The 27,864-nt window shown below is 41.9% G+C and overlaps 2 protein-coding genes across 4 annotated transcripts; both read right to left on the reverse strand.

The window, feature by feature from the left end:
- Window positions 1-4,445: 4,445 nt before the first annotated feature.
- On the reverse strand, window positions 4,446-20,836 carry LOC306931711 (uncharacterized protein). Of its 3 annotated transcripts, none has more exons than XM_079513282.1 (10): window positions 20,794-20,836; window positions 18,177-19,834; window positions 17,865-18,031; window positions 17,577-17,700; window positions 16,791-16,847; window positions 12,256-12,375; window positions 11,496-11,553; window positions 7,209-7,295; window positions 6,660-6,780; window positions 4,446-4,978 (listed from the first exon to the last, which is right to left on the reverse strand). In XM_079513282.1, exons 2-10 carry the CDS (start codon window positions 19,797-19,799, stop codon window positions 4,831-4,833), a joined length of 2,505 nt encoding a protein of 834 aa, XP_079369408.1. In that variant the 5' UTR covers window positions 19,800-19,834; window positions 20,794-20,836; the 3' UTR covers window positions 4,446-4,830. The 3 variants fall into 3 exon arrangements, with proteins under 3 accessions (XP_079369408.1, XP_079369406.1, XP_079369407.1); XM_079513280.1 differs by having other exon boundaries at window positions 20,746-20,831; XM_079513281.1 differs by having other exon boundaries at window positions 20,716-20,814.
- Window positions 20,837-22,345: 1,509 nt separating this feature from the next.
- Window positions 22,346-27,644, reverse strand: LOC306931272 (uncharacterized protein). Its single transcript, XM_079512573.1, has 3 exons — window positions 27,306-27,644; window positions 24,851-24,976; window positions 22,346-23,887 (listed from the first exon to the last, which is right to left on the reverse strand). The coding sequence occupies exons 1-3, from the start codon at window positions 27,502-27,504 to the stop codon at window positions 23,121-23,123; spliced, it is 1,092 nt and encodes a 363-aa protein (XP_079368699.1). The 5' UTR covers window positions 27,505-27,644; the 3' UTR covers window positions 22,346-23,120.
- Window positions 27,645-27,864: the final 220 nt, after the last annotated feature.

Raw genomic sequence — 27,864 nt, forward strand, 5'->3', positions numbered from 1 at the left:
GTTAGTTAATTATCAAGACTACGAGTATCCCCCACTAGCCCCACTAGCGGTCCCTTGTGGTTAAACTACTCCTTACACCCAAACAGATCAAAGTGCCATTTACCAACCAACATGCTTCCTTGGCGGCTGGGTCAGAAAATTCACAGGGTCACCAAAGTCAATAGGGTCATGTCAGGGAGCATGAAGGTGGATAGCAAATTACATGGAAAATCTATGCAGTTAGATATGTTGTTTGGTATGGACACATTGGACAGGCATCACCACACCCACCCCACCCTCTAGACTAAAAGCTATCTTGAAAAAACATAGGAATTGTGCATCTTGAATTAAGTATTAAAATAAATTAATCAGCAAATAAGGAACCTGGGAAAGTAATGAAGGGATATATTAATTAAAACAATGATTTAATCTGTCCAATGATCTCTGCTGTTTGAGAGTAAATTGGGGTACTAAAAACTGTGGTTTTCTGTTCCCATTAACAGAGTTGCTTTGAAGTCCAGCTCCTGTGTCCAGACATCCTTATCAATTGAACAGGCAATCACTTTTTATGTTATAAAAGGTATTGAAGTTAAAACACACACTTTCTAGACATGCATAATCATTTAAGCTTATGGTGTTTTGTTTTTGAGTAAAGTTTACGGTTGCCTAGTACTTCACTCAGCTTTATTTTCTGTGTGTTACACCATTGCACCCTCTTCTGGCCCAATGCAGTGTCTGCACAATAAAAAGAAGCTCACCCAAGGTATTTCAGAACCAGCATTTAATGTTTTATGTTTAGGTCTCTCACATAAGGTTTTGGTGCATTTCTGATTCTGATGACATGTAATCAATCAATCATCTCCAATAGGGGATATCATACAATCAACATTTTTGTGTTAACCCGGAAAGTACATTTTCATCAGGAAATGCAATGAACAATACAAATTAGTTTCTCTTATGCATTTTAAGTAGGCTTGATCATATCCCAAGTCTAATATGGTAGAAATATTGTGATATTGTGACACAGAAGTATCATGATACTCATTATTATGGGAAATCAGCCCATGGCAGGCTTGGCAGCTTAAGATACCGTTCCAGATATAATAGTTTCTCAGATCAATTAAATTTGAAGCAGACTGTTGGACATACTGTTCTTGTCTTTTTTTGTTCGAGATACATGTATAGTTACAACACATCCAGTTTGTTTTTATAGTGTCTTTTTATGGTGTTGTTCATTTGTGGTGCAAGGTGAGCAGCCAAGTCCAACAGTCTGTTATCAAGGACCAGGTTTTCTTTTTCTGTATTATGGTCTTTTTGTTGTACCTCCATCATCCTGCAAACCTCGGGTGGGATGTCTACCGTTTTCCCGTAGCTCTTTGTAACCTCAAAGCTGGCGGTCTGGACAACCATCCTGGGGTTGATGATTAGCTTGTGGGTGCGGGAGTCGTACTCTAGGAGAGGCACTCTGTAGACTTGCTTGAAGATGTCCACTCCCGGCATGTGGCTCCCTCCCAGCCCGCTGCTGGACTGGCTTGCGTTTCTGGGTCCATCGTCAAACATCAGAAAGACATGGGTCTCCACTTGAAACACAGAGGCTTCTGGATGCTTGCCCTGCACTTCCTCCATGAGCGTCCGCAGGGAAGTGTGTTTGTAGGGTATTAGTAACTGGTCCACATTGGCCAAAAGGACATACTGAGAAGTGTACCTGTTCCGGTAGATGCACTCATTCATGACACTCAGCTCGCCATTGAGGTCAATCTCCCCACGTAACACCTGTGACCACCAAGGCACAATCTCCAGAGTTCCCTCCTCCACATAGTGCTGGAGAACCTTGTAGAAGTCCTGGCTACAGGTGGTGAGATAGAGAACAACCTTCTGTACTCCCAGCAGTTTGTACACCTCCATGGTCTGAATGAACTGAATGGCGTTGTTGTAGTCCCCATACACGGAGTTCATGCACACGGTGAAGAAGACCGGGAAGTCCTTCTCCCTTGTCTCCTGGTGTTGTATTGTCAGAAATGGTCCTCCCACCACATGTCCGTCATTGTGGTGGGAGGCCAGCAGCACATGTGTGGCATTGCACTGCGGCAGCGTGGGACAAAGCACATCCCCAGCGATGTACTTGAAGCCATAGTCAACGCTGTGCTTCCTGACTGCTCCTTTACTTATCTGTAATTCGCGTCCCAGGCAACAGAACACACAATCAAGTGACATCGGCTCCTCCGTGTTGATGATAGCAAGGACACGTGTGGATCCACCCATGCTGTGGTCTCTGTAGGCAGCCATCATTAGATGTTCTGAACCCTCAACCCTTGTTAGGAGATCCTGCGTTGTATGGCCAGGGCAGTCGTAGAGGTGCTGTGGGAACTCATGTGCGAGTTCATAGAACAGATATACCGCCGAGATGCATAGAGAGAAGACCAGAACGGCTTTAAAGGTTGTCCACATTTCCTGTATAGGTGGGTCCATGTTTACTGGAGCAGTGGAGCGCTATGGCAAGAGAGAAAACAATATGAATGATCTGGCTCTGATGTAGGCTGCTTATATTCAAAACGATTTGCGTTACAATGAATTAACTCATCTCTCCTGGTTCCTACATCATTGACAATACAGTGTACCCATCCGTTTAACTGAGCTGACGTGTACAGCCATAGCTGTTGGACCTTGGTTCTTATGTTCTGCCAGTACTTTTATATTTGTTCTGGTCAATCTCCACTTGGTCTGTCGGCACCAGATGACACTTCTCCTCAGCATCTATCAGAGATTTAGGGGCAAGAGCAAATTATGGTTGCCGTTGCCCTAAATCTCTGTCAAAAGAATCAATGAGTTGAACTAAAAAATGTATAGGAAAATCTGTTTGGGTAAATAGGGGAATTATACAAATACAGGGCATAACTAAATACATACATTGGATGCCCCAAGGACTGAATGTCATGTCATTGTTTGTTTGAATAATTTATTTTTTACAGATTCAACCTTTCAAAACATCAAATCTGCAATAAACCAGTGGGAGTGCACCTGGACACTTGGTTGTGCATGCACTACCTTCCTTATCCGATATATTCAGCTTTATATGAATCTGTCTGTTTAGCTTGTTGTTGTTCTGTCATCTAAAATCGCAATAGACCTGTGAAACTATACCACGAGCTGATTTGTAGATTTGTATATCGATTGTATTGGATTTTCTTTTCTTTTTCTTTGTCTGTGTTGTTTTCTTCTTGTACACTTTATGTACTGGATAGTTTTAGTAGATAGTTAAATGATCTTACCTGTTATGGCTTCCTCTTAAAATCCAAAACCTTCTTTTAAATTCAGCAAGCGAACAGAAAGAATAGGTGATGGGTGAGGCATGCCAGTCATGTTTCAAAGTCACAGAAACTTGACAGGTGGTACTGATGCAAATTTGCAACTTGACAGGTGGTACTGATGCAAATTTATACAAACTGGTTTAGTCATTAAAGTGAGATAAAATATTATTTAACACATTATGCATCTTCACTTCATTCCACGACCAATGCAGAATTCCTGTCCTAGCGTAAAACCACCCGATGAGGATTAGAGGTTAGTCATGGGATAGTCAAGGTGAAATACTACTGTATACTGTGTGCACATCCTATTCAGATGTCCTGATCAACCTGTTGCGCTAGGTGTCATTGTGTATACTATAGGCTGAAGGTAGTTTTTCTTCAAGCCACAATGATCTTTTGAGCGGTGCCTCCGCTCCATTACGCAGCTATGTGTGTCCCTATGTATGTATGTATGTATGTGTACGTACGTACATGTCCGAGCACGGACAGCTGCAACACCTAAAGTGGCCAGTAGAGTACAGCACATACACACACACACTTTCCTGGGGGTTTTATGTGTGTAGTGTAATACGTGTTTTTAGATATTTTAGTATTTCAAAGTGCCAGAGATGTCAATGACACTGGTCTCACTTCCTTCCTGGACTACATGTTGTCTCAGTAAGACAGCCCTCTCCCTCTCCACAAGGTGGGGTGAGTGCAGCAAAGCATTATGGTCATTGTAGTAATCCAGCAGTGAGACAACTTTGAATTTGTAATTGACCATCCTGCTAGGAGGAGTTCGTTAAACATTTTCTATGGACTACTTACTTGAACTGAAACCAATTCTTACTTCAACCAGCTCCATTTAGATAGACTGCATTGTGGGTGTAGGCTGGAGACTACACCCACCATAAACATTTATTTACATGTAGGGTGGCCATTTCAACCGGTTGTGTGGTCTACCCTAGATACTTAACCTTAACCGACGACCAAACTAAAAATCACCCTTGTGTGAAGTGAGGGGCAATCAGACCTAACTTTTAAAATGTCATGTTTTGCCAAGGCATGAAGAGAGCACATTATCTGCACAAAATAAAGATTATTCCACAAAAGTATAGTCTTGTGCATGTCCATTAGAGAGAAGAAGAAATGACTATAATTATTTCCAGTGTCTTCAATGGTGCCTCAGCATTACCAGTTTAATAAATGACAGTAAGTAGTATTAAGTACATTCAACTAAGCACATTAAAAAGATCATATAATGACTGTGAATCAGACTACACATAATAAATAAATAAATAAATAAATAAATACAATAAATATAATACAATAAATAAAACAGCCAGCTGTACAGAAAGACTGGCAGATGGATACAGACATAGACAGATCAATCTATATCTATATCTATCGGCAACGTCTTGATGTTATTAGACTTGGAGAGGCCAGATAACTCTACAATGAGATTGTACTTTTTTTTGGGGAAAAAAACTGTATTATTTGAAGAGTGTGTGTGTGTGTGTGTGTGTGCGTGTGTGTGTGTGTGTGTGCGTGCGTGCGTGTTACATCAAGCTAATGCCTGAGTAGAGCATTCCTTGGACACGATGAAAACACTGGGAAACATGAGGACCTTAGCCTGCATGAAGGACAGGTCAGGCAGGACGTGGACCACCTCGACAGCCTCCTCACTCAGCTCTTCATCCTGCTGACATTTCCTGCCACCACAACACGCGCCCACACGCACACGCACACGCACACACACACACACACACACACACACACACACACACACACACACACACACACACACACACACACACACACGTTGTGAGCGAACGACATGGCGAGTGAGTATCAAACACAGTGCGGAAACAGCGCTTTCATTAGACTCTATGAGGCTGTTCTAATCAGCTCCAGGCACCTCTTTCACCCAGGGCACTGATGGACCCTTATACTTCAGCAAGTGCCTAGTCCTGGTACTTTACTATAGCACCCTGTGGTTGTCTCTTCCAAAGTGTCATGTGCTGCTCCATTAAGAAGTCTCCACACAAAAGTCAGAGAAGTCTATATGGAAACATGAACCAAGTCTCTATGTCCTGCAAGCTCAAAAGTAGTTTGAACAGAGCTACGTTGCCATCCTTAAAGCCTAGCACTAGTGGGGTGGTACTAGAGGAAAAGCTATTGGGTGATCAAGAGCAGTAGGTTTATTCCTCTGGGGAGCATGAATAATATGCTCAACAATTTTGGAGAGAGCATGAAATGGTGGTGGGTTTGCGTAAATTTGGGAGGTTGAATACCAAGGAAGATTACGAGGACAAGACACCAACGTCATTTTCTCTACCATGCAATTCAAGCCGGCAGATTCGTCACAGTGGGTGGAAATCTGCTGCCGAAACTGCAGGGAATACATTGGAGCGAATGGAGCCGAGTGGACAAGCACATACACAAACTCTATTTCTGAACGATTGAGACGATTGTAAAAGAATCACTTCTGGAAAATAACAGAAGACAAACACATTATTGTCTGCTGTGTTGCTTTTCGATGTGTACACTGTGTAATTTTATAGAGCTATCCAAAGAGCACAAAGTAGTACGTTTCTGAGCATTCCACGATCCTTACAATCTATACCTCGTTGAAAAGATGACCAATCAACGATTAAAATTATATAAAATACAATACCAATTGGTATCATTAAAGTGGAGACATAATGGACCAAATTTAAGATTCCTAACTTTTGTTGCTGAGTTTACATAGAAAGTCATCAAGAATCATAAGCAAGCTAAGAACCCGACTGTAGATTATCTGTACAGTGAAGCTATGAGTATACAGTACATACAGTATGAGTGCTACGTCTACATAAAGTTTAGCCTTTGCATGCCTGTAAGGTCGTCGAGGCTAGTGCAAGTGCTACGGGGCCAAGATGGAGTCGGAAGAGGTTTTAGACTATGGCGGAAGATTGGGAGTGCAGTCTGCAATGGGAAGTTCATTCTAAATTAAAATGAATAAATTAAGATTCAAATAAAGCAACTCTCCCTTTTAAGTTGTTTATTAATTATTTCTGTGAACGTAACCATGTGATCCCTTTCTTTGTATCTTAGTTATGTACTCAACCTGTTGGTTTTATACCTGTATATATGTTGTGTGTATCTTAGTTATGTACTCAACTTATTGGTTTTATACCTGTATATAATTTATGTTGTTTGTATGTCTGGCCTCGTGGGGAAAGATGGTGGGTGGGTGGGGAGGATTGGGAAAGGAGTTGTGGGAGAAAATATAAAAACAAAGTTGTATTTTCTTTCTGTGAAACTTGCATAATATGATGTCATACTCTTTGAATAAAATTTGTTAAAAAAAAATAATAATAAAGCAACTCTGTGAGCATAATGCAACCTCACCTCACTGAAGTGCACGTCTGTCCTGCAGTGGACATGAGACGATTGAAGGTGTCCTCGAGGTCACTGGTGCTGGTGGTTTCCATCTTGGAGATGGTCAGCTCATAAAGGTCAGGGTCCACTCCTTTGTGTATGCATGTAACAACAAAGTGCAATTACTGTATCTGTATAAGCCAACAGGCTGCACAACATGCATACATCACATGACATCCTCTTTCCCCACTATCTCCAATGTTTTACTGTTAGAAGAAATGCCGTAAAAGAAATATTTTCCTTTCCTTTAAATTCATAGTGCAATTAAATTAAATAAGATCTATCCAAGAATAATTATTCTAAATTACATGAAGATACACAAAAAAGGTTTTCTGAGCAAATATAATAATATGATTGCAACACTTGTAAAGTGTCATTTAGAACTTTACAATTCTCAATACAAGGTATTCTGTAAAGGAATTTTAAGACAACACAAAGTTGACAAATTCAATTCTAGTTGGTTAAGGCCCCCCGATACATTACTGAAGACTAACAATGTTGCAATCCCACAATGCAAACCTGGTGGAGGGCTGTTACTCCGGCTGCTGTTGCTAGAACTGCTTTCCTCCGTTGGACCAAAGTAATCCAGGTTCAATGCAGGGCAGCCTGTGCTAGCAAGGATGACAGGAGTGAGTAGAGTCAACATGAAAAAGTACCCGTAAAACCATTGCCCATGGGCAATATAAACGCCACATAATAATTATTAGTCTTTGTTTAGACAGCAGGAAAAATAAGATGGGAAAAAAGGGGAAGGGCAAACCAAAGGAAAGAAAGTTCTGGAAGGTTTAAATTACAGTTCATCAGGCATTCATATGCTTTCAGAGGTGACAACCGGTGTAGATACAAATATATTGTGTAGATAAAAATATAGAAACACACATTACTGGAATGGAAAGTGGAAACTCATCCTCACATGGAATTCTGTCCTCGTCTTCTGTGAAGTAGAATTAACCACCTACCTAAACCCTCTAGACTTAGTAAAACAGTTGGGTCTGTATTTATTTTGGATCACTTTTTCCCTCTACATCGAATCTCTTCCCCCCAAAAATCTACAACCTCACAACACACCACAACATGACGGGTTGGGGGCTTGTAGATCTGATATTTTTGCTCAAGTGTAGCATCTGTCTAAAAAACATACTGAGGTGAAGTCGTCCTTTAACAGTATAGTTGTAATAATAATATTAGCTTGAATTTATATGTGTCCAGGTCAGCATTGAATTAATTTCAAGGTTTTGGTTGGATAGTTCATCCTTGTGAAACAATGACCAGTGCAACGGCAAACATAATTCTTTCCTTTTTCTTTTATTGCTACAATCACCAGTAGCAGAAGAAGAATCCACTGCACCAAACATTTGATTTCGCAACTCTTGCAAAGTTCCATTACATGCTCAGTGTTTTTCATATGGCTTTTGGGGAAAAAAAGGAAAATTGTAAAGTTAAACAATATTAACATCAGCAATGAATTCCAAATTAAACCCAGATTCAGATTTAGCAACAACGGGAAGCCATAGGTCACAGTTGAAAAAGCAACCACATGTCAATTTGCATTTGGAGGTAACAATCTGAGTAATGGAGGGAAACGGTACAGTCAGGAAGGCTTTATCATCACCAGTCTTTAAAGAGAGAGTCCATTTAAGTGAAACATGATTAGTGCATAGTGCTGCCCATGTTTCACTGTGTATGCAGTTCAGCTGTTATGGTAAATTACTAAAAGCGAGAATGAACTGAAACTGACAAGAGATAAATAAACACAATAATATTGGCTATAATCTGCCCTTACAATATGCCAAAAGTAAATAATTAAAAAAAAAAATCCATATTTGAAGCAGTTGCCTTCAAGTGATACGCTCTATAAATAGATAGAAATTAGTATTGGACATAAGCTTGTAAAAAAAAAGTAGAAGCCATAGTTACCAAGACCTACATGTTACATGTTACATAAATCAGTCAGCTGGCCAAGTCTCCTTCCCTTACTCACCAAAAAAGGTTTAGTTATAATCAAATCCATGTTGGATTTGTTATCTTAAATGATAATACAATGTGTATATTAAATTCATACTGTGTAACATTTGTTTTTAGTAGTCTGTATTAGCAGACTACTCGCTTGTAACTCTGTTGTCATTACAGCATTTGTCTATATTAAGGAACACTGGGAAAGGACTGCTGCAGGCCAGCTAGGGCACCCAAGGCTAGTTACGTGTGTATGTTTGGATGTGTAACAACACATCATCAGAAACAGCATTTACTGTAAAGAAATACAAACAACAAAATATACGAGTGAAAGATTATATCAAAAATAACATTTGTTTAATTGAAAAGGTTACACAGTGTGACTTTAAGTTCAAAATGCATTTATTATGCATCAAAACTGCAATTATCTGAGAATAATGTGACTGGCCAATCAGAATAGAGAGTATTCTCTGTGGCCATGGTATAATACTATAATATTAATTGTGATGTTTTATTTTTTTCCTTCTTTTACAAGCTTTTTAATTTATCTTTAACAAAGGAGCCACAAACTCTGGAGGTCACTGTGTGAGACTCCAACAAGTAAATAAATTAATACATTTCCTGAAATCCAAACATCACTTTAGGTACAACTTTCTATCGTAACAAAATAAAATCCAAACTCTAAATACATACATATTGAAGAACTCAGCATTACACATATTGCCTATGGCTTGACAGAATATCTGGCAAACTGTCTCCAATACTGAATGACATCTGACCCTTGCTCTACAAGGTGAGATGTATCTGTTAAAAGAAAAAGACAAGACAAGACAGGAAAGAAAGAAAGCTTCTCTCCACAGTGTTTCTGCTTCTTCTTCTGAAAGACAGATGAGGTAGCAGGTATTGTCTCAACAGTATTAGTTCCAGTGTAGAAGACATGGTAGAAAATAGCGTGCTCAGCTTTTCAAATGAACATGTACAATATTGTACATCAGTGCTTCTGACCCAATGGGTTCACACGGGTGAGAATGTTGCAGCAACAGGAACCAACATCAATAGACACATGAAACATGTGTCTATTGAAGTTGTTATTTGCCTGCGTCTGTGGCCCTATCAACCTACTCTTGGATCCTGACCCACCGGGTGGGAAACATGACACAAAATCACTTGCAAAGATGCACCATTATCGTATTTTACTGGCAACATGTCAGTATGCATGCAGGTTTATAGCACTAAATAAATCATAAAAAATAAAAAAATATGCAATATTGCCTCATCAAAGTTGGCATTGTGACTTTATATATTGTCAATTACTTGCATGAGAGGGGGAGAGGTGGTGGAGTTAGCTGCTTTAGCAGACAGTATGAGGGGCCAATGGAGTTAGCTGGTTTTGTTAGAAGCACTTTTTAATACTTTAATTTCATTGGTTCAAAACCTTTTAACCAACACACAGACAAAAAGAAAAAAAAATCAAAAACCTGAAGAATGGAATTAGCTGGTTTCTCTTGGGACAGTAACAATATTAACAACTCAACGTGATATTTTAAATTGATTCAATCAATTAGTCTGATAACTCAAAACAGCCGATACCCCAATAAAACTGATAACTGATAAATATTGAGATACTGAAATTAAAAGATTTAATACCAGGAAGACTTTCATCACAGATAAATAGTTGAAAGTGTGAAAAGAAAAGAGGGAAGAAAACAATAGTGTTTCCTTCATCTTATAAGGTTGGTTATGGGCACTCTTTTCATTTTGGATTCCATGTCCGTCTCCATTCCCTCCCAGTGTTGGTTCTTGAGCTCAGTCCAGACTAAAGATTCACAATGCAACCACTTGCAACAGAATCCTAAAACTTGGGTTTGCAACTTCACAGTCCACACCCAGACACAGAGCTGTGACCGCACACAGCAATAATAATTAGCCTAGGTTTCTAAACAGTCAGGGCTGACAGACGGTGAAAGACATGAGGAGCAGTTTACTGTATCCATGTCCGTTATATTTTTTTGTATATAGAATATACTGTTTGTATACTCAACATTTTGTATAAAAATATGAAATAGCTTTCCTTTCTCCCATTCACTCGCTCTACCGTATTTTTCTCCCACTCGTTAGGTACATGCGATACCGCAGCCCTGGTTCTCCGCCGATACGTGTGGTATTCTTTTTGGTGACTTTGTTGGAGAAGCTCTTTAAACTGGTGCTATATTGTAACATAGTAATTCTGCCATAAAGTAATTTAGCAGGTTTTCCTTCTCCTCCATCCAAATTCTGCCATTGTTTGCTTCTGTGCACGACACTTGGATGTTCCCAGACACAGCTGTACACACTCAAATTGGTTAAATGTTTGATTGCTTCTGAAAGGTTTTGCATTGCGTCACATAATACGCCGACCTGCAATGGGTCAGGCCGCTGCAACGGTCTATGCAATGGTTTTGTCGCATTGCAAATGTTTGGTCTGTACTGGGCTTTAGTGCAGTTTTCACAAATTAAACTATTTTACTTATAGACTTGGTTAGGATACTTTTTCAATATAAGCACTTTTTCCAGGCCAATATATTTGTGTCTTTTGAGGGAGGCTGATCTAAACCTCAACAGTGGATACATGTCCATGTTTTTCTCTGCTGTGGTTTTGTTTCTTTTGTACACCGAGTCATTAAGTGGGCTAAAAGGTACAAAGACAGAAGCAGAGACAGGAATAAGAGACAATTCCAGAGTCAAAGGGGTTAAAGAGGAGCCCAGAGGAGAAGAGTCCAGAGCAGACACCATCAAGTAGAGGAAACCAGGTTGGTGGTTGAAACACAGTCTATTTCCACCCCCAGAAGAGAGGGGCTCGGCGGGGGGACATACCGTCCTGAGAACTGCTAAGGCCATGGCTGCTCAAGTTCAGCTGGCTGGTAGACAGCACCTGGGGTGGAAGAAAAAGTCAATTTGAGTGTTAAACATTGGTAAACATCAAGACAAGAACATTCAATTCGTTTACAGTACACAATTATTTCAGATCAGAGTCAATATCATATAGAAACGTGTCACATACAAGCTTGTAGATCTGCTATTTTTCAATAGCTATATTATAACATAATGCTAACACCAAAAGGGGTTCCCGCCCAAAATGGGTTAATCTAACCTGTTTCTTCTGACTGTCTTCATCCTAGGGAATGCCTTTCCTTTCCTAACACTGTAGAATACCTTCTTCATCTTCTACTCCTTCATCATACAATATGTGGCTGAAACTGTTAGCTTTCTCCCCATCATGGTATGTTCCTTATGCGCCATTCACACTGAGCACTATAACTATAAAAATAACATTCACAGTTGTAATTGTTTTATAGCTGCTGTGAACAATTTTTAAAACTATATATATGTTTTATAGTTATAGTGCTCAGTGTGAATGGCCATTTAAGCAACAAAATGGCTTATGGTGCTATATCAGTCTGCCTTGCCACGTTAGCTGTGCAGATAAGCCAAAGATATACTGTAACTTCAGGTTGTGTTGATTGGTCAGCTGCCTTATCAGAACAAGCTTATCAGCTTTTTTTCTCCCTTTTCATCACTTCTTTTACCCAGGTCAAATAAAGACTGGGAGACTGGAAAGCATTGATGAAATTACCTGAGTTGATTTTGTTGAAATGCCTGGTCGGGCCCGGGACCCCAGGGGTCCTTGTCCCGTGACTGCTGAGGGAGGTGACTCAGCAGCTGGTACAGGCTCTTTGGTTGGCTCTAGCATTCCCTGATAAGAGATATAGAGTATACTTTATGACCCTGAGGTGATCATTTCATCTCATTGGTTCTCATTTGCAGTCCTGGGGAGTGGGGATTCTAGGCAATACATCAGTTTTCCATTTGGTACTGTAGCTAAACTGCATTCACTTGGTGCCAGATCTCAATTAGTCACAGATTAGATGGCTCAAATAAAGAACAGCAGCGCTGTGGGTGCCTAGAAGTTGAGAACCACTGAAGAAGGTGTGTTATTATATGATAAAGCTGATTATTTTAACACAGTTTTGACCTTGGACGTGTATACACTGATGGATAATTTTGAGTTATTTTGTGGTTTTGTTTACATGTTTCTAATGATTTAAATCATATGCCCTGTGTCCTGCTATAATATGAATCGTTACATATGCCATATTGCCCTATGACTTATTTTTCACGTCACGTGGATCCCACTGAGGCTCATATCATTGCTGTCTCTGCCCCGTGAGATATCTCCTGTATGTTGATTTAGCAACATTCCATGACGTCTTGCATTATCTGCCCCTCTGGTGAAAAACATGTTATTCGGCCTTGGTACGGTGCCAGAGCAGACAAATTGTCTCCTACTAACTAACTACTAGTAGTCAGTAACCAGTTATAAACTACATCTACCCTTAAAAGAACTACGATTCCCTTTGGTCACACTTTCTGGATTCCCGGAAGTGTGATTTGCCACGTCAGTTGTACTGTCCCAAGTAAACCTCCCGGCAATAGGTGTCGCCATAATTCACTTTTGGTTACCCTCTGAACTCCAAATGCATTACTTCCCCATGTGAAAAGGATGTTATGACTTATGTAGTATAAAATATGGTCACTGATGATGTGTCAGTGAGAGATCGTTTTAACGCTGTACGGACCTGCCATTTCTCTCCCGATGTGATTGATAATATATATCGAATGGAAAATCCTTATAGCTCCGGTGTGTGGACTCCTCTTTCTTCCGTGTCTGGTGTCAAACTCATTCTAAGGTATTCTGGTATACTTTGATACTTCTCTGCCTAATTCTTTCCTTTTAGTATTGTAGTTTTCCTCTAAAGTATTTATCCTTAAAAGGTATTAATATAGAATTACAGTTTAACATTATAACAGTAAAGATAAAGTTAATATTCACTGGTTTAAAAGGTTTACAGTCCTTAATTCTGACTTCTTGAGTATTTGTATTTGTAGTCTTTGTACATTCTTACAAATTCTCCTCAACGGGACTCCTCCAGAGTCCAGATGATTGATTGGTCTTCGATCCTTCCCTTATCTTAAATTTATGCATCATACACGTCTTTTATATAAAAACCGCAGGGTGCCTTGGACGTGTATAGGCGTCTTTAGGTATTTTTTATTGATATAAAACAAAAAAACAAATTTATTTATTTATTTTTTGGTTGGCCTCTCCTTCTGAAACAGTACTCCTTGCTGATTCGCGCATTGCGCACTGCCGTTCACTTCCTTGTTTGCGGCTCCAAAAGAATCGCTCATATCTCCTAGGGAACTCTCCATGGTTTTGACCAGATGGGCAATATTCTGTCTTCATTTCTGACTTCAGGATGCCTCTTGTTTGGAATATAAACGCTTCTAGAGAGACTTTAGCGTGACCACCGTGAGGTAAGAATGAAACATTATGCTTCCCGGTTTTGGTGGGAAACAGAAGGCAGGGCTTTTCAGAGGAAAATCTGACATATCTGCTGGCACTCGCTTAGTGTGAAAGATGCTGGCAGCATCCGATGTGTTAATAAACACATAGACTATGTTAATACAATATATTTAAGCATATATGGCTGGAGGTGGCCTCCCAACTCTTCCACTGAGAAATGTAGACCCTGGTGACGAGTAAGACACCTGCTGGTTGACAAGTAATAATGCCTAAAAATCATAAGTGCTTAGTGCAATATCACCTTTGGACAAGCAGGGGTTCGCTCTTGGAAGAGTGCTAGAAGTTGGGTCTCCCACACAGAAGACCCAGGTTCAAATCCCAGGCAAGGACATTAACCTTACAGATTGCAACTTTAACTTTAATCATAAGCATACACATATGTGAATTATTTTCCTATGAATTATTAAGCCTCTTAATTAAAACCTAAATGCACATGAGCTGGTATGTCATGTGGAACTGCTGAGCACTGTGCTGAGGCATGATGAATATCAGAGAGTCTGAGAGATAATTATCAGACAAAAGCTTGACTGTCCTAGTGTCCTCTAGCTCCCACTCAGCACACACAATTGCACACGCATGAGCTAGTACTTCCTAGAGTTTGTGACTTTTGTTTTATTATGTAGGTTTTCTTTTGTTATAACTTATAAGGGCTTTAGTGTGCTCAAAAAACAGTTTAACACACATCCCCCTATCTTGGTGCGGATCAAAACGGCAAGGAAAGTGATATAACTAGAAAAAGTGCCCTTCTGGGCACAGGTCTCCACCAGGAGGATAGGAGTGTGAGTGTGATGTTTGGCAAAATGTTTAGGAGCAATATAAACGTGTGTGTGCACGCGCGTACATGCGTGCGTGTGTGTGACGTGGCTTGGCCTGTTGTAGCGCCACCATGAGGCTGATTTGAAAACTGTCAAGTGGCATTTCTTCCAAAGCCTAGTGGGAATATGCATGCAGTTTCACCACAATCGGACAATCTGCGATTTGTACAAAATGGGTACAAAGTGGGCTACTCCTGAAAAGTTTAGAAGCCAATCGTAGCCAATGAGAAATCAAACAAACCCGTCTTGATCACATGACTATGGAGAGCATGTGTACCGATTTGCGTGAAATTTGGATAACATCTGAAGGAGTAATATTAGAAAATGTGTTTTACATATGTCGGCCTCCTGGTGGCGCTATAAAGAGCAGATGTGAAAAATTCCAGGCAAAGGTTTTTCCTTGGCCTCTAGGGAGTTGGCATACAAAGTTATCCACAAATCCGTGCAGTTGGAGGTAAAAATACTTTTCGGCCAGTTATAGCGCCACCATGAGGCTGAGTTGAAAATGTTCACGTGGCATTTCTTCCTCGGCCTAGTGGGAATGTGCGTGCGCAATTTCACGGAAATCACACGATGTGTTCATGATTTGCAGCATTTTGTTTGAAACTGAACACTCCTGCAAACTTTGGAAGCCAATCTTAGCCAATCAGGATGGAGTCTGAGAAATCTGAAAGACCCGTTTGGTTGAATGGCTCTAGAGAGACTGTGTACCAATTTGCGTGATGTTTGGACAAAATCTGTAGGTGTACTGTCCAAAAACTTGTTTTGCACAAAGCGGCCTCCTGGTGGCGCTATAACAGGCCGTTCTGGAAATTTTGGGGCAGAGGTTCATCGTTGGCATCCAGGGAGTGTGTGTGCAAAATGTGGCATCGACCGGGTTAACGGTGCCGGAGATTAGCTGTTCACAGACGGACACACGGACGGACACACGGACGGACGGACGGACGGACGGCAAAACATACTCTCTCCCCATGCCTTCGGCCTGGTGGAGACAATAAGCGCTTGCAACTCAATTGAATATAGTTATTATATTATTAAACAGTTTCGATTCTTCTGGTTAAAGAGGTTTAACCTGAATAAGATCCATGTAGGATCAGAACATTGTTTTATCAAGTTTAGTGCAATATAGAAGGGCGAACCGCCTTTTTTCATTATAGTAGTGTCCATAGGAGGCCTTAGCTATGTTTCACCAGTTTCAATGGAAACGGGCCTCCACCCTCAGGGGGGCCTCCAAGCTCCAACTGACCGTCAGGCATCAGTCAACTCAACGCCACCCTCTCTCTCTCTCTCTCTCTCTCTCTCGCTGCCTTGCTCTTTCCCACGATGTTAAGTTACACCCATTTCCTGTTTTTAACCTGGGTAAAATGTGCGGCATTGGGAGGTTTCACTTTATTGTGAACGGACGACAGGATTAGGAGAGGTGTTGTTGTTGCTAATTGTCGAGAGTAATGGCTGTGCGTGATATAGAACAGTCCAAACTATTTGTATCAATAGGGCTGTATCAACAGAATATGTGATAGATGGGGACTCATATTTGATCTTGAAACGGGCCTCCAGATTCCTACGGTGTGTCCTGTGCCCTTAGTGTCCTGTCCCTGGTCCTTGGTTTCATTACAGATATAGATGAGTGTAGGGTGGGCGCCCTTGTTACATGTTGTGGTGTAGATAGGTTAGGTGTGTGTGGTGAATGTGAATGGAAACTGAAATATGTAATGTATTGAGAAACCATTCCCTTGTTCCTCCTTGATTTAGAGTTTTGCGGGAGTGAATTGTCAAGAATGTGTTCACGTACTCAATCACCCAGCTGTTTCATTACAGCTCAAGACCTGATTCACATCCACTGAGAGTGCTGAAGCTGCCAGTGCAGCAGAATGATTCATCAAGTGCTGGGCATATAGTTAAATTTAGTCTATAAGATTGCTTACTCACCAGGTTTGATGCAAAGCTAGGCACAATCAGCGGCTGCTTTCTCTCACCAGCATATACCTGTCACAACAGAGGAGCACGCCATCAAAGCAACTTCTTAAAAACCAATAACTTCATATTATAGCTATTTCTTTTTTTTTGAGGGGTGCTAGCCCCTCCTATATACAGCGTCGTCACAACTCATGTCACATTTGCCATTGATAATGAAAGGAGAATTTACGTCATGTATCTGAACAAATCGGCTTTTTGTGTCAACACAAACATTAAATGCCATTGACAATGAAAGGATAATTTACGTCATACCGGTATGTGTCTGAGCAAATCAGCTTTTTGAGTGGTGTAAACCACTCCTACGACTGGCTTTGTTAGTTTACGTGTCTGTCTGTCTGTCTGTCTGTCTGTCTGTACCAAAAAATGAGCATGGTTGCTACGGTCACCCAGTTCACCCGGGTGTGATTTCATTACGTCAGACATTACGTCAGATCAGAGCTGATCAGGCTATATAATACCTTACACCACTCAGTTCACACGGGTGTGATTTTTTAAACACAGTCAACTGTTTTAATGACGTATGATGATAAGAGCGCCCCTCACTTCACACAGGTGTGATTTTTTCCCCCTTGAACAGTACTCCCCTTGTTGGCTTGGGGAGGGTGTACATAACCACATGCCTCCTCTGATACACATGGTACACACTCTGATACACACCAGCCCCTTCTTTTCGCCTGACAACGAGGTCTTTTCCAGTGTCTACTGTAATAAACAGTAGTTATGTTGCATACAACTTACAATGTTCCTGGTGTCAACGCCCAGGCACCTGAGTAGAGTCCTGTTACTATGGGAACCACCCCACTGGAACTTGAGGGCCAGAGCGCTATGGACGTCCTGATGTTGACACACGCCCCATTGTGCCCTGGGAAATGAAGGAATTGGGTTAATTCCTTCATTTAAGGTTAATAAACAAGTGTTTAATGTTAAATGGGCACTCAGGCATAGTTGTGGCTGCACTGTGAATGAATGTCAATTTCGCTCAGAATTTAATTAATACTCAGACTGCTGCTGTGTGTGTGTCCTGACCTGCTCCGCTGAGTCTGCTCCTCATCTTCAGGCTGGCTGTCATGGGTCTGCAGCAGGATGCTGAGGCTGGGAACATCCTCCCCACCCCCACCCTCCTCTCCCACCAGGTCCAGTGACTCTGGGAAACTGGCCTGTAGAAGTTTCTGTACACGACTGGACAGAGAGCCCTTGGTAGAGATCAGACAAAATAATAAGAAGAAATAAAGGTTTGGATAGTAGTGCAGTACACAATTAGTAGCAGTAGTCATAGACTCATAGTTAGCATGATGTAGCATCAGTATTACTGACATTTCCCAGACAAGATTTTCCCACCTGCAAGCTATTCCTCCTGGAGGAGTCGCCTCCTCCCGGTCCATCGTGCTCCAACTCAGTGGTCCTCTCCGACAGCCTGGGACTGGAGGAGTCCCCTCCTCCCCGTCCCTCCTGCTCCAACTCAGTGGTCCTCTCCGACAGCCTGGGGCTGCCATCCTCCCCAAAGTGTGCCCACGTCGCCCCCTCCGCCTGAGCCCTCGGGTCTCGGAACTCTGCCCAGCATGACTCTCCATCGTCTTCTATGGGTGCAGAGCAGAAGTCTGCAAAGCTGTCGCTTGGTGGGAGGTTTGCCTGAATCTGTTTCCCTGCACTAGTTATTTCCATAGACTCCTGGTCCATGCAACCCCCAGAAGAGCCCTCTTTGTCAGTTATGACTGCCTCCTCATCTGGCCCAGTCTCTGATTGGTTGGGGTTGGCAGGGGTCTCCTGTCCCATGGATTCTGATTTTTCCAAATGAGAAAGATCCTTCACTGCCTCTGACTGGCTGGGTTTTGATGATCCGTGGCTGGAAAAGGATCTAATGTTTCTTGCATCTTCGTCGTTATCATCTTCATTTTCACCTTCTTCTCCATCAGTCTCCTGTGCGAGTGCCTCACTCACCTGAAGAACACAATCGGGGGACGAGAGGCCTGGGTGAAGATCTTCCGGAAGACCCTCAGGTGACACAACATCACAGAACGAGGCAAAGTCTTCACTAACCGACTCAGACATGCTGGCTGTGGGAGGAAGGGTAGAGACACTCTCCTCTTCCTCTGTCCTCTCATCCCCTGACTCAGTCTCTGCCTCCTCCTCCTGTGGATGACTTGTAGTTAGGCTGTGGCTAGGCCTCCTCTCTCTGCTACTATCTCCTGGTTCACCTAGCTCCTCCTCTTCCGTGGGTGGGGTGAGAACGGCAGTGGGGTCCAGAGGCTGGTGATCCTGAGATGATTGAATGGGCATGATATCCCTTTGCTCACAGTGCTTGGCCTTAGTGCAATCTTCTTCTTCCCTTCCTTCTTCTGTACCTGCACAAAGAGACCCAGGGTCCTTTGCGACCTCCTGTCCTGTGCCCCTTGGCAACTCACCACCCACGTCTCCAGTGAGGTTTGTCCCTCCTGACCTGCTGTCCCAAGGCTCTGTGCCACCTGCAGGAGAGAAGCCACAGCACCAGGGGTTCACCGCTTGCTCAGCAAAAGCAGTGAAGTCAGCAAAACCCGGATCTCCCTCCCCAGAGGAGCAGCCGTCTGGGAAAGAAGCTGTATCGCTCCCACCGGTTGAGTCGTCAGAGGAGCAGTCCCTCTCAGGATGAGGATACCCGTTAGCGAGGCAGGGAGGAGGCTCTGCACCACAGTGCTGCACTCCAGTCCCCATCTGACCCCTGCCAATCGCTGAGACCACCGTGGATGCAGGTTGCGATTGTTCGACTGGGTGATTAAAGCTAGCATTGGGTGGATGGGTAGCTGGGATTGTGGTCGATGGGCGAGGTTGGCTGAGGCTGGAGGGAGAATTGGGTGAATCAACGAAGCAGGAAACCCCCAGAGAGAACCCCCCAAAGTCCCCAAACTCGTCCTCCTCTGCCCCAACATCCTCATCATTCAGTGGAGGGGGAGAAGTGGAGTGCAGGGGCATGACATCAGGCTCCATGGGCTTTCCTCGCAGGGCACTGGGGCCTCAAGCACCTGGCAGAAGAAAACAAGTCAGAAAGACACAATCAGAATGCTACAGTAACCTCCCATAACAGCTGCTAGGGAATGCAGACCAATTGTCATGAATGGAATGAAAGGAAGTGAAGATTCATTTCATACACACAAAAATAATATATATATATATATATATATATATATATATAATATATAATATATATATACACACACACACACACACACACACGGGTAGTTAGCACTGGACTGGATAGTGAGGCACCTTGGAATGGAAAAAGTGCCCGGCGCTGCCCTACACGGTAGGCTACACCCCCAGTAAACCGATCCAAGAAACATTATCTGCCCGCATTGTGCAGTTCAGGTAGAGAACCCAGCAAAGTCCAAGCCATTTAAGAAGACACTAGAATAACAGAACACCAACCAGTGACAAATGACGCATTGGATGCTGTCAATCCGCATGTGTAGAATCAGATATGATTATTCATGCATTATTACACAACAAAGCTGCATATTTCATGACATGATCAATCGGCAAGACTGTCAAACACAACAGCTCAGCTGAGGTCATGATCACAGGTGACAACCGTGACATGCTGGAATGTAAACTAAAGTTCAGCCTTGTCTTTAGGTTTTTTTAGACTCCGAGTCCACGCCAGCCAATACAGTAAACAACACGTCAATGGCAACGTGACATTCAACCTGGCTACCTAAGAGTAGTTTAAGTTGATTCGTGATCATTTAAAAAAAACAATGCGTTTTTTTAGAGCACTTGGATAACGTTAGCTAATGGTATTAGCTACTATGGCTAGCTAGCTAAAATAGCAGCACACATTATAGGCGATTATTCTTCAACGGAAAAAAGGTCATTTAAAAAGGGCTGGCAAAACTTTTGAAGTTACCAAAACACATTGAGCTCGGCCGGCCGTCACCTTTGTCACCACCGCTACAGTAGCTGGTCTTGCTTTCCATCACCTCACCTCATCCTCCAGCTGGCGTTGGTACAGTTGAGTTGACAAACAGCAGCAAGCACGTCACTATGTTACAGCAAGCTACTTACATCCCATAGGCCGGCCGGACGAACAGTCACGCTGCGATTGTTGTCTGTTGGTATGCTGGGCGTGCGTGACAGAGACAGTCACTGCGTGTACGCGTACATTTATTTTTATTTACTTATTTATTTTTGTTAAACTAAATGTTGAATAACTCTATATAATATTCCCTTAGCATTGCAATCAAGCAGCCAGCCAGTGGTTCTCTCAGGGTTCCTCATAGTCCCTGGGGTGGTTCTAAATGGACTGTAGGTTTGTAATCGTAACCGTGTTATTTATGGCATTCCTTGAAATAAAAGAGAGAAACCACTAAGGGTTTGTTCAGTAATAGTAAATGTAATACATATGATTTTCAGGTCAGGATTACAAAAAATAATAATTTGATCCACTCAGGACAGAAAACTCATATTAGGCCTACATGATAAATGAAATAGATTACATAGGAAATGATGTAAACAAAGACAAACATGTACTTTTGGTCTAAGGAAGGCCAGATGAGGCCAGCTGTGGATGTAGTAGGTGGCTCACTATGATGATTGTTGCGTTATTAAAGTAAGTAAAGCTAGGAAAGTGTAATACATTTGATATGTAAATGTTTACCTGGTTGGAAAAGTGTTAAGTCCTACTTGATGTGATTTCTTCCTTTTTTTTTGGAATTACGATCACTAATAGTTATATAATTCATAAACAATTTAGTTTATGATTTATTAATAACTTGTTAAATGTTAATAGTTGGTTAATGATTTAAACTATGCATAAATAGAGAATAGATCTAACAACTATCTACCTAGTAACAACTATCAGTACAAGTAAAACTTCTTGCCTCCTTAATTAACATCAGTAGTGGAACACCAGTAGTGGAATACCAGGCAGAGCCCATTTTTCTCTAATTATTTTCATGTTGAGAATTTTCAAACCTTTAGAAAAATAGTGGAAATAGCCGATCTAAAAGCGTGTTGAGCTTGTAGAGCAATAGTATAAAAAGTTATTCAATTATGTAAGTTATTTGTCCTATGTACCCAGTGCAACTTTTGTTTATGAAACCTAAAAGCAAACCAAAATGTACTAATTTCTATTCTAAAGGCTCATACATAGTCTGGATTTTCGGTGGTGAGGTGACCACCGAACTACAACATGACGTCACGAGCCGCGGTGAAGAGCAAACCACCGCCACCGCCCCAGCCCTTCTCTCTGTTTGTACACACCACCGCTCAACGTTATTTCAGCTCCGGTGGTCACCTCACCACCGGAGCAGTGGTCACCCCACCACCGAAAATCCAGACTATGTATGAGCCTTTACAGTATGTTCCAATGTTCAACAACGGACACACAATGAAATCGTTAATTGCAATTATTTGAGCGACAATTAAACGTCAAGTAAAATGTCATAATCTTGACAGCCCTAATAATTACCGAAAGTGGGATACTAGAGCTAAGAGAATGTGATTAAAGAGATTTCTTTTTTACATGTTGTTAAAGATCATATTTTATTCTGCCAATTATTTAAATTGCAAGTACATAAGAATACCTTCAGCTTTAGATAACAACAAAAATCTGATGATCAGCAGTGCAAATAGTATTTTACTCTGTATCAATAACTATTGTAAACCATAAAAATAAACGTAAAGACAATAAAAGTTATGTCAGATCAGGATCCACACAGGCATAGTTCTGGGTGTGGATCTCAGACTTTATATGCGGAGTCGGACATCGTAGATGTCATCTATGATGTCAGTCGTCTTGGATGTATTTATGATTTATGACTCCAAATGTGAGCACGGTTTCAGCACGATCACAGACCTAATATAATATTCAAGTTAAATATTTAAAAAAGTTATATTATTTATGTTGCCAAATAAATTATGTGTGCTTTTTATGATTATTTTGTATTTGTTGTTAAATGAGGTGAGATTAACTTTATAAACCCCACAATCTCACCTGCCAATATTATACTGTTGTTTCAAATGAGTTGAAGAAAAAAAGAAGAAATCTCACAAAGCCATTTGTGAGATGATCTCTAGAAGCACACACACACACACACACACACACACACACACACACACACACACACACACACACACACACACACACACACACACACACACACACACACACACACACACACACACACACACACACACACACACACACACACACACACACACACACACACACACACACACACACACACACACACACACACACACACACACACACACAGCTACCCTCTTACAGAGCAGTGCTGTACCCGTCCATTAGTTTAGTTGTCTTGTGTGTCCCCTCATGTGAACCTTAAGGTTTGAGGTGTTAGAAAAACATTTCCCACAGACAAGGCAAGGGTGAGGTTTGACACCTGTGTGCAATCGCATGTGAACATTGCGGTTTGAGCGATCAGAAAACAATTTTCCGCAAACAGGGCAGGAGTGAGGTTTGGCACCAGTGTGAATTTTCATGTGAGCAGTAAGGCTGTGGCTATGAGTAAACAATTTACCACAGACAGCACAAGAGTGGGGTTTTACGCCAGTGTGAATTCTATAGTGCACAGTCCACTGGTCTCTACGAGCAAATTCTCTGTCACATTTAGGACATTTGAAGGGTTTCTCTCCTATGTGACTCTCTTCCACATGCTTTTTCAGGTCCGAGTCTCTGTGAAACTGCTTTCGGCAAAAACGGCAAATCTTTTGCTCCATGCTGAAAATATCACCGTCAAATATCATCAAACTCCGTCCTTCACTCTCATTACTTTTGTGCGCAACATCATGGTTTGTGGCCATAGTTACATTGGTATAAGGCAGGAACCGCTCACTGTCACCGTTTGTTTCTGATCTAGGAAATCCATTTCTCACACAGTTGGAAAGACTGGCCACAAACTCTGGAATGATGCTGAAGTCCACCTGTTCCTCTTTTACTTGTGGGGACTGTTGAACAACCGTATCATCATCATCCTGACTGGACATCAGCTCCTGCCAAGGGTTGTTGAGCTGTTGTAAAGGAAGCAGCTCCTCAGCAACTGGCTGGGAATCTGACAGAGACAGCAAACAATTACTGACAATGAAGATGTAATGTAACAATCAATGAAAACCTGAGAACGACATTATAATAGTTCAATGCACCAACTCATTCCAGTGATCTGGTAAAAAAATAATAATAATAAGAGAGAAATGCTTTAAATCGGCAATCCGTAACTTACTACTTGTCAACCTACGGGTTGACAAGTAGTATTGCCTGAAGATATTAGTCCATAACACTAACAGGACCTAGACAAGTCTTCTTTATTTTTTTATATAATTTTTATCCCACGATTTTGCAACCCAGTTTTTTCACCCAGTGCCAATTATCTAATGTAATCCTGGGCGCTACACTTCCTCTGCCAACCGGGGGGGGGGCAGCGGACTGACCTCATGCCTCCTTCTATGCATGAGGAGTCCAAGCTGCTTCTTTTCACCTGACGGGGGGGAATTTCCCTGGCCGGACGTAGCACGTGGAAGGAAGACGTTATTCCGACCAGATCCTTAACCCACCATCAGGCACCCTGGCTGGCCAGGGGGAGGTAGTTTTAGAGACCAGCGGGAATCGAACACAGGATCTTCTAGCTGTGAGGCGACAGCACTACCGACTGTGCCACCGTGCCCCTCCTAGACAAGTCTTCTAGCTTGCCAGAAAGTATCAGCAGCAAGTTGAGCCCCAACACGGTGTTTTCGGAAAATATACCTTTTAATGATCGTGGTATTGATGATGATTTGTAATGTATTTTGTCTTGTATGTCCTGATTATGAATTGAATACATAAATAGGACCACAGTGGAAACAAGCCCTCGTGGTTTTTTGTGTTATGCTTTTAGCATTACTTGTACTTGCTGACTGTACAGTTTGAAGTTTGATAATTCAAGTATTCAATCAAGTATTCAATCACTCAAACAATCAAACCACAACTCATTCCAGTGATCTGATAGGGAAAAAATGTGGCTGTTAAATGCTTGTTTTACCTGTTACCTGCTCCTCTTTAACCTGTTGTTGAAGAGCCTCGTCCTCATAACTGGGCATCAGCTGCTGCCTAGGGTTCAGCTGTTGTAAAGGATGCACCTCCACAGAGACGGGTGGAGACTGGATATCTGATGGAGAAAGAAAACATTACTGACTTTTATGAACATGTACTGTGTCTGTAATGCAGTAATTTACCAACAAAAAAGACAATAGACAAACATCCTATTATTAGTCCATGAAAAACAACTAATTCCAGTGATCTAGTAGAATGTGTTAAACGTCAAGCAACCTGACAAGGTGTCCTTAACGCTTCTGGGTGGAAGCAAGGAAGTCTTTCATCTAACTGTCAATCTATCAGGCTACTGTCACAGATTCCTCATTTTAGGCATTTAGCAGACGCTCTTAATCCAGAGCGATTTACAGTAAGCAAGAACAACGAAAACATGGTAATACATAAAATACATAAAAATAGTCATCATGAATCATACGTAAAGTAAACTAGCTCTGGTCCATAGCTCTAAAGGTGGCCTTACACTAGCCGATTTTTTTCAATCTGAAATCTGATAGCACCACACACTACAGGATAATCGGAGCGGGGCAGAGCAAATATCAAACATTCTTGATGTTGATCGGGCCGATCCCGATCGCGCTTTGAGCGGCCCCGAGCAGATCGATTGAGTCGGGCACCCCCCGAGCGTCAAAAAATGCCCGATTATCGGCTAGTGTAAGGCCACCTTTAGTCTAATGCCTTCATTAGAGCTATGGGACTGATGTCTTCCTGCCCTCGCAGCCCAGCCTCTCCTCTGCTGCGGAAATATAAAGAACGTTTTACGTACTCACCATCACCAATGCAATGGCGGCTTGTGTTATTAGAAAGCCTACTTTCCTTAGTGGACGCACTCTGAGCCCCCCACCACACAAAAAAATGCACTTTTTGATTTTTTTCCCCCAGAAGGAAAAATCTTGCCTATAGATTTTCTCTTGGCAATATCGGTAGAGGGCGCAATGGAGTAACTAAAATATTAAATGGAGTAAAAGAAATCCCTTTCTGGCAATTTCTATGCATTTTATACGTGAGGTGGGGGGCTCAGAGTGCGTCCACCAAGGAAAGTAGGCTTTCTAATAACACAAGCCGCCTTTGTATTGGTGAGTAGGTATTAAACCGTTAGTTATATTTCCGCAACAGAGGAGAGGCTGGTCTGCATTTCATGCGAGCGCAGGAAGAAAAGAGTGGCAGAGCCTTAATGCAACCCAGCAAGGGCATTAGGGCTATGAACCAGAGCTATACGTAAGCTAAGAACCTAAGAGTGGAATATCTATATAATGAAACTATGCGTAGGCTATACACTATAGAATGTCTACATAAAGTGCAGTATTTAAGTACATAAGGTGAGCCTATTTTCTTTTGGAATGTTCTGTATGGGTGTGTCACATATATTGTAAGTACATTATTTGATTTACTGTAGGCCTATACCCTGAAATCTTGAATAAACAAAAATTGGGAGGAAACAAAGGGGAAAAAAGGATTCCTCTGGGAAACTGATTTTTGTAATGGTGTGTTACTACACACCATTACACCATTGGTGAAGAAATGTAAAGGATTAAGGAATTTATTCACACAGATTTGTTTTTTATCCCTCGACTATGATATCTTGAAGTCCTCTCTCTACCTAGCTCTGGTCCATATATAGCTCTAAATGCAACGCATTAGAACTATGGACCAGAGCTACTCTCTAGTAGCCCTGAGCCATCCCAGATCCCATCCTAGCATAATTAATTGGTTGATTGAAATGTTTATTAACAGTTTGCAGAATTACAGTACATTTCAAGCACAACTCAATACAAAGACTGTTAACTGTGAGTGGACGACCCAATAAAGCATTACACTTGTTTACAAGAGGGTCCACCTTGTTCAAATCATCAAAACATTTAGAGACGTACAAATACACTTCTATATAGTAAAAAGAAAAATCACACCCGTGTGAACTGAGTGGTGTAAGGTCTTATATAGCCTGATCAGCTCTGATCTGACGTAATGTCTGACGTAATGAAATCACACCCAGGTTAACTGGGTGACCGTAGCAACCATGCTCATTTTTTGAGCACAGACAGACAGACAGACAGACAGACTAACAAAGCCAGTTGTAGGAGTGAAAAAAAATGGGAAAAAAGAACAGGAATTCATCATAAAGGAGGTAAAAATGGAAAGAAACATATAGTGAAGGGGAAAAAGGAGTGGGGGGGGTGTCAGATTTTACGGGGGCCAGTTTCGAATTGCATCCGTCCGTAGGTGCCCTTTGAGAGCTGTTTTGAAGGAGTCAAGGGATTCGCATGTCTTAATGACTGTTGGTAGGGCGTTCCACATTTTGGTGGCATAGGAGCGAAAATAATTTAGTCCCTTGTTTGTGCCGAATAATGAGCAGTTTTAGGTGTGAACGGCTGAATAATCATTCATACCTGTTCTGCATATCTGTACGTGAGGCTGTAATGTGCTCAACTGTTTTATCTCTTGTTTCAGCACGGCGACCTCCCTCTTCGACTGAACAACTTCGTCCTGATATTCAGAGATGGTTTTCTCAACCAGAACCAGGACCTCCTCAACGGCTGCTGTCAGCCGTTCCTGCATGAGCAACCTAAGCAGTTGTGTTCCTGACATCGCTCTCAAATCAAATCTCGATCGGTGTGTTGCACACAAAACAACAACACAATATCGAAAACAACACCTTCTAGCGTACGATGAATACTTTGAATTGTTTTTGCTTCCGGGTTATGCGAATCTAAAACGTTGTCGCTATCGCCATCTGCTGGAATAGATGATCTATGGTTCCTGGGGGGAAGAAGCAGAAGAGGGAAGAACCGAAGAAGAACTAAGAAGCTGTGGGGGAGGAGGAGGCTATGGGAGGAGGGGGGAGCTGTGGATCAAAAGGTCACCAGTTCGATTGCCTACCAGGTGCGCTGGCGCTTTGGCATGGGGGGTCAGATCAACATGGAATGAATTCTGAACTGGTCATGGAGC

The sequence above is a fragment of the Electrona antarctica genome (genome assembly GCF_951216825.1).
Source record: "Electrona antarctica genome assembly, chromosome: 10".
In the NCBI taxonomy this organism is placed as follows: Eukaryota; Metazoa; Chordata; class Actinopteri; order Myctophiformes; family Myctophidae; genus Electrona; species Electrona antarctica.

Excerpts from the sequence above, each read along its gene's own strand:
- LOC306931711 (XM_079513282.1), bottom strand. The coding sequence starts at position 19,799 with ATGGAGCCTGATGTCATGCCCCTGCACTCCACTTCTCCCCCTCCACTG. Across the intron at positions 17,701-17,864 it reads GAGCAGACTCAGCGGAGCAG|GGCACAATGGGGCGTGTGTC; the intron begins GTCAGGACACAC and ends TTCATTTCCCAG. Across the intron at positions 16,848-17,576 it reads GCGTTGACACCAGGAACATT|GTATATGCTGGTGAGAGAAA; the intron begins GTAAGTTGTATG and ends CTGTTGTGACAG.
- LOC306931272 (XM_079512573.1), bottom strand. The coding sequence starts at position 27,504 with ATGTCAGGAACACAACTGCTTAGGTTGCTCATGCAGGAACGGCTGACA. Across the intron at positions 24,977-27,305 it reads CGTACAGATATGCAGAACAG|ATATCCAGTCTCCACCCGTC; the intron begins GTATGAATGATT and ends TTTCTCCATCAG. Across the intron at positions 23,888-24,850 it reads TAAAGAGGAGCAGGTAACAG|ATTCCCAGCCAGTTGCTGAG; the intron begins GTAAAACAAGCA and ends TGTCTCTGTCAG.